Raw genomic sequence first — 7,217 nt, forward strand, 5'->3', positions numbered from 1 at the left:
CCTCAGGGGTCCCATGGGCTTGGGAGGAGCCCCTGGCTCCTTTCTTTTACCAGCTCCATCCATGTGAGGATAAGTCAAAGGTCCTGCTGGCTTGCATTTTCTTTTTAAAATCCTAATCTGTCTTTTATCTTGTTGAAATATACTTAGTTTCTTGTCCATTGAGGATTCTCCTTTTGTCTGTTGGTTGCGTGGTGGATTTTCTTACTGTATATTATCTTCCATTCAAATGACTTGGGGATACAAGGGAGGCCTGCAATTTGTGTTCAGTCTAACTTCTTAAGCCACATGTCTATGGAAGGTTTTCTCCAGCAGTAAATGTGTAATGCTTTGTCACCATTAACGACCTTCATTCGAAAGTAGAATGATCGCATGTGAAATTGTTTAATAGGTTGTTGAAAATTTAACAGCAAAGCACTCTGCTGGGAAGGGCACTTATAGCCAGGTTTTCAAAGTCTGCCTTTCAGTTTTGTCCTAGGTGCTGTCTCTCCAGCTGTTGTTGTCCCTTCCATGCTACTGCTTCAGGAAAATGGGTACGGTATCGTCAAAGGCATTCCCACCTTACTGGTGGCCGCTAGCAGTCTGGACGACATCGTGGCCATCACTGGATTCAACACATTCTTGAGCCTAGTCTTTTCTTCACGTAAGTAAGAAAAGGTCATTAATGACCTTTAGTCATGGTTTTTAAGCTGGGTTTGTGGCATTATTTCTACATGTATTAACCAAGACTTTAACTTAACTTCTTTTTATTCTGCATGGAAAGCTCATTCTCAACCAGATAAGATTCATAAGTGGATATTTTTGTCTTTTTTTGAGACAGGGTCTCCCTGTAGCCCCAGATGGCCTGGAACACACTATGTAGACCAGGCTGGCCTTGAACTCACAGAGATCTACCTGCCTCTGCCTCCCAAGTGCTGGAACTAAAGGTGTGTGCCACCACACCGACATAAATGGATTTTTTTTAAAGAAAAAATAAAGTGAACCAACAACCCCAAGTACTTAACAAATTATTTCATTTTAATAGTGAAATGTTTTGATTAATTTGATTATTCATATCCTTGCCATTGATCTGTTCATGGTGTTATACAATTTTCATCACAATTTTAACTAAGAAAGTTTTGTAAGTACCAGTATTATTAATATTAATATATTAACTAGGGGTTTTTTATATGTATGTTTTTGCCCATCCTAACAGCTGGTTGCTCTTTGTTAAGACCGTTCGAACATATAAAGCTGAAACCGGGCATGGTAAGACATGGCTTTAATTTGAGCAGTCAGGAGGCTCAGAGAAGCAGGCAAATCTCTGTGAGATTAAGACCAGCCTTGTCTACATAGAGAGTTGCAGCCCAACTGGGGCTATGGGAGACCGTTTCAAAACACACAAAAAAGGGCTGCACAGATGGCTCTTGCAAAAAAACCCAGGTTCAATTCCCAGCACCCACATAGCGGTTAACAATTCCAGTTCCAGGAAAAGCTGATGCCTTCTTCTGACCTCTGCAGGCATTGCCACGCCCACCAGAATGAAAAGACAGTGCTTGGAATTAGAGAAAGTAATTGCAAACCACGTTATTTCATGGGGGGTGGGGTCAAGAATGGACCTGCAGCTCCATAACAAGAAAATGCCTCAGATAAAAATGAATAAGGCCTTTTGCTATAGTCTGAACAATTATGCATCTACAGAATTCAAATGCTGAAGACAGTTCCCAGTGTGCTGAGTTTGGCCTATCCTATACGGAATGATTAGGTTATACAGGCAGTGTCCTCATGAATGCCATTAGGGCCCTTCAAAAGGTATATTGTGGCTCTGCCACAGAGAAAGTGTCAGCTATGACACTTTGACAAGTGTCACTTTGACACTATGACAACTATGAGGAAAGACCCTCCCCAGACACTAAAGCTATTGGCACTATGACCTTTGACTTATCTCCAGAATCGTGAGTAGTAAATTTAGGTTGTTTATAAATTACTAGTGTTCCAGGAGTGAGACTTACACTTGAAGAAAGATACACAAATGGCTAACAAGTACGTGAAAAATGTGCAACATCTGTAATCATTAGGAAAATACAAATCAGTAGTGGAATACTAGGGCCTCTCCCTTGAGGAGCCCATATCCACACTTGGGTGTGTCTGATGTCTGTGACTCTTCGAAAAGCCCACACCATGCTCTTGGGTGTGTCTCTCTTTCTTCTGAGTGCCTCCCTATTTACCCTCCCTCCTACCCTAATGAAGGCTTAAGCCTACATTAAAAGATTTTTGTTAAATATCAACAACATTTCATAAGATAGAACAAAATGCACATATATTAGGATCACCAATATCTGGCTATTTGAGGTCCTTCAACATTCCGTATGAATTTTAGGATTTTCTTTTCTATTTCTTTAAAAAAAAAAAAAAGAAAGAAAGAAAAAAAACAAAAATAAAAATTCTAACAGAATTGTTTTTATAGGAACTGCATTGAATCTATAGGTTGCTTTGGATAGTATGGACGTGTTAATGATATTGAGTCTTACAATCATACACAAACATATTTTCCATTTTTGTGTCTGTAATTTCAGCAATGTTTTGTAATTATCAGTACAAGCTCTTCACCTTCTTAATATCTATTCCTACTTTATTTCTTTTTATGCTATTGAAAATGGGATTGTTAGTTTTCTGATTTTTCATCATTAGTATATGAAACAAATGATATTTTAGTTTTGATTTCATAACAATTTTGCTGATTTTTTTATTGTAACAGGTTGTGTGTTGGTGGCTGAGGGAATAATGTTAGGGTTCTCTCTCACTGTCTGTATGTATGTATGTGGTGTGTTTGTGTTTGTGTCGTGTGTGTATGTGTATGTCTGTGTACGTGTGGGAGTGACGGAGCAAAGCATCCCACAGCACACATGTGCAGGTCAAAGAGCTTCCTCAGAAGTTGGTCCTCACCATCCATCTTGTCTTGAAACATGACCTCTTGTTGTTTACTACTGTGTCACCAAGCTATTGGCCTGTAAGCTCCCAACAGTTCTCCTGTATCTGCCTCCCATCTCCCTGTAGGAGTGCACTGGGGTTACAGACTTGCACTATTATGTCTAACTTTTTAAGTGGGTTCTGGGAACCAAGCTCAGGTCATCTGGTTTGCGTAGCAAACACTGCCCATTGAACCATGTCTCTAGCCTCAGAGGTTAAGGTTTTCTACATATAAGATCATACCACTTATAAAAAGATATTTTATTTTTTCCTTTTCCAATTAAATGCCCATTAATTTTTTTCTTGTCTAACTTCTTTATCTAGGACTTCTAGTATCTTGAGAATAGAATTGGACAAAACAGCAACATTGCCTTATTCCAATTTCAAAGAGAAAGTTTTCTATTTTCACTAGTCAATGTGAACTATGTGCACTTTCTATATAGGCTTTATTATGAGGAGATAAATTGTTTCTATTCTGAGATAATGGGGTGATTTTTATCATGGAAGGTTGTTGGACCTTTTCTGCCTCAAATAAGGTTATCATGGGATTTTTGTCCTTTCTTTTTTTAATGTACTATATTACAATGAAAGGTTTTTGTATGTTGAACCCATATAAAAACCATTTTGTATCCCTTTCCATTCCAGGTTGAAATATAAGTTGCTCATGATCCATCCCATCAATGTACTATTTAATCCAGTTTGTTCATACTGTATTGAAAATTCTTGCATATTTATCAAGGATATTGGTCTGTAGTTTTCTTATAGTATCTTTGACTTTGGCATCAAGATAGTGCTGGCCTTATAAAATGAGTTTGGGGAAGTTTTCCCTCCTCTTCAGCTTTTTCCCTGAAGAATTTGGAAAACGATGTGTTTGTGTATATATTCAGTAGAATTTGGAAAGCTCTCTGATTCTGGAACAGGTATATGACCTCTCTCTGTTTCGGCAGCACTTGGGTACCCAAAGTATGCAGGTTAGGAGCAGGTGACCTAGTGGTCAATGCTTCAGGCAACCGCCAAAATTGTTCCATTCTTCTCTTGCCTCTCAATGGAGAAACACATTGGGTATGTCCCCCAGCTGTGCCAACCTGTGTCAGTTTGGGGAAGGGCCACCAGGGGCATACTACAAAAGCTACTCCTGTTTCCATGCTATTGTTCTTGACTTTCCACTTGTCTAGATTACCACAACTTCTTAATTGGCTTATGAGTTCCATGAAAGCTTTTAGGCTTTTAGGCTTAGTCAGTGTGTCTGTGGGGTTTAGCACTCCCTGTCCCAGCATCTTGCTGATACCACACTCTTATTTTTCTACTATTTTATTTTTTATTTTTATTTTATGTTCATGAAGTTTTGCCTGCATGTAAATGCACCAGTGTGGGTAATGTCTGCAGAGTCCAGAAGAGGGTGCCAAATCCCCTGGAACCGGAGTTTAACTCAGCTATTTTAGCCAGCTTGATACTCAATAGTGAAACTGAGCTATTTTTAAATTAAGGATCAAGTTTTTTGTTTGATTTTTTTACGTACTACTGTGAACCTGGATATACAGTATTTATGCTTATGAAATATACTGCAAACTCAATTGATTCCTGTCTGTTTCTAGGATTGGTCCTAGAATAAAATTATTATTACGTAATTGTTGTGTTGGGTTTTTTTGTTGTTGTTGTTTCTCATTATTTATGACAAAAATTCCCAAATTTCCTCTGGTCAGAGATTCTTTGAAACGATGCCCTGTACCTTTGCCTGTCGAAGAATAGAATCATTTGATTTCCCCATCCTGCCAATGGCCCTGCAGATAGCATTAGGTTTTAAACTGGCCATTAAACCTGCCAGTACCTTGTCAACCTCAGCCACATTCATCTGAATGGATGCATGGTCCTGCACACCGATGATGCAGTTCAGCATCGTTCTGCCTATCTAGGCCACGCCTGTGAAATCATCCAGCAAAGCCATGAGATGAACTAGACAGACCCACCGAGGCCACGGACCCCGGCATGGTCCAGCAAACACGCCCTCCTCACAGCCCACCTCTAAGTTGTTCTTCTTACATTTAAATTGTTTATTTCACATCATAGCATATTAAAGAAGAATTACTGACATGGCCCTTACCAGCCATGTGTCAAGGCCACAGGGGCTCTCTTGGCAGTTGCTCTCCGTTTTCCTCCCTCACTTGGTCTGGTAGGTTGTCTGTGTAAAGAGAGCGCATTGTGGCCTCTTCTTTGTTTTCTGACACATTTATACAATGGAAATTGAGTTACACATTTATAGTAATTATTTGGAAGTATGCATTTAAGTTCAAGTAGATCTAAATACATTTTCACACATGTCACTATTGAAGGTACAATTTTGTAATTTGTATTATAATATACTTTTATTCTTGAACCTCATATATTTTATTTTCTAGTGTATAGATGAAAATATTTCTCTGTGAAAACATTCTCTTATTTTGCACCCTTATAGGTGGTATACTTCATAATATCCTATCATCTTTGCAAGATGTAATTATTGGTTTGCTGGTAGGAACTATCATGGGATTTTTTATTCAATATTTTCCAAGTAATGATCAGGTAAATAAAAAATAATAATCTGGTTTGTAGAACTTTAGTGTATTAACTAACTTTCATTCACTATAATGACCTGGGATTAACCAACTTTCACTCACCATAATGACCTGGGATGCTTAACCTGTAAAAGGTTCATTTGGCTTATAGTTTTGGAGGCTTCAGTCTCTGACTGACTGAACTTGTCATTCTGGCAGTGTATCATTGCAGGAGTGAGTGCAGAGCAAAACCAATTATATCACAAGTCCTGGAGCAAAAGAAAGGGCCTGGGACCCACCCGTAGTCTGCTTTAGGAGCATGTTTCCAGTGACTTAAAGACCTCCCATGATGTTGGGCATGGTGGCACAGGCCTTTAATCCCAGCACTCAGGAGGCAGAGGCAGGCAGATCTCTGTGAGTTCGAGGCCAGCCTGGTCTACATAGTGAGTTCCAGGCCAGCTGGGGCTACAGGAACACCCTATCTCAAAAAAAAAAACAAAAAAAAAACCACTTTCCATGAGGCCCCCTGGTCCAGATTCCACCAGCTCCCAATAACACCCTCATAATGATGAAGTTTCTAACACAAGGGCTTTTGAGACATTCAACATCCAAACCATAGCATGTATGTAATATCAGAGATTTCCTTCTAAGATTTGAACTTTAGAAATGTGAACTATTAAATTTCATGCCTAACACTCTTTCCCCAAAAGTTGCTTCTATTGTCCACTCTGTGCCTAACCAGCATTATATAATCGTGATCGATTCCAGTCAGTAATCTTGGTTGATGTCACTGTTTCCTGATTTAGCTAATAAAAATCTCAGAAAAATATATGTAACCCAAAGTATCCTTCTTCCTTCTGCTTCACCTCTCTCCACTAAATTATCTATTAATGATTTTTTCCTAATCATTTCCCCCAAAACTTACCCTTAAACATCTTTGAAATAGAGATGTGCTCCCATTTATATTTCCATATTTTCTCTCTTAAATTTGTCCCCATTCCTTTGACAAAGGGTCTTTAGACCTGTTTGTTGTTGTTTTTCTTTTTGGCTTGAGAAAAAGTCTCACTATTTAGCTGAGCCTGGCCTTGAACTCAGAGTTGTCAGCTGTCATTCTGCCTCACTTTGTATTTTGGTAACTTGCATCCAATTTACATGTAACAATTATCTTAAAAAAGAAATCTTCTAATTTTTATTTTTAATTCATTGTAGGATGGAATATTTTCTTCAATTTCAGTTAAAGGATTGGAACCATTTTATTGTGTCAGAGATGTAGCAGACAGTGAAAGTTTGATATTGATACAATTATTACTTGGTGCTGTATCTGCCAAAATTTTTTATGAGGAATAATTTCAACATTTTAGAGACTATTTAACATTTAGAAATATTGTAATAAAAAGTTAGAAAAAGATAGATAATTCGAAATCTATGTTTACTGTAAAACAACTTTTAATATCCAATTTCTAGGAAAGACTTACACTTAGGCGAGCATTCCTTGTTTTGAGTGTGTGTATTTCTGCTGTCTTGGGCAGCCAGAAAATTGGCTTACACGGATCTGGAGGATTAGTTACACTAGTGCTATCATTCATGGCAGCCAAAAAATGGCCTAAAGAGAAGGTAAATGTTTTTAATATGTTGTTTTAAGTTTAAGAGAAATATTTTGATTCGAGAATTTCATACAATGAATCTTGATTACATTCAGACCTCCTCCCCATCTTTATCCTCACCCCCCACCCCCCACCC

The 7,217-nt window shown here is 38.3% G+C and overlaps 1 protein-coding gene across 1 annotated transcript in view; it reads left to right on the forward strand.

The window, feature by feature from the left end:
* The window catches only part of Slc9b1 (solute carrier family 9 member B1), a 92,561-nt gene that overhangs the window by 77,987 nt on the left and 7,357 nt on the right, over positions 1-7,217 (forward strand). The window contains exons 6-8 of the mRNA XM_008826196.1: positions 465-640; positions 5,399-5,505; positions 6,942-7,091. Of these exons, the coding sequence (XP_008824418.1) occupies positions 465-640; positions 5,399-5,505; positions 6,942-7,091 (433 nt within the window). The remainder of the gene's footprint in view (positions 1-464; positions 641-5,398; positions 5,506-6,941; positions 7,092-7,217) is intronic.

The sequence above is a fragment of the Nannospalax galili genome, unplaced genomic scaffold (genome assembly GCF_000622305.1).
Source record: "Nannospalax galili isolate Female #2095 unplaced genomic scaffold, S.galili_v1.0 scaffold189, whole genome shotgun sequence".
NCBI lineage: Eukaryota > Metazoa > Chordata > Mammalia > Rodentia > Spalacidae > Nannospalax > Nannospalax galili.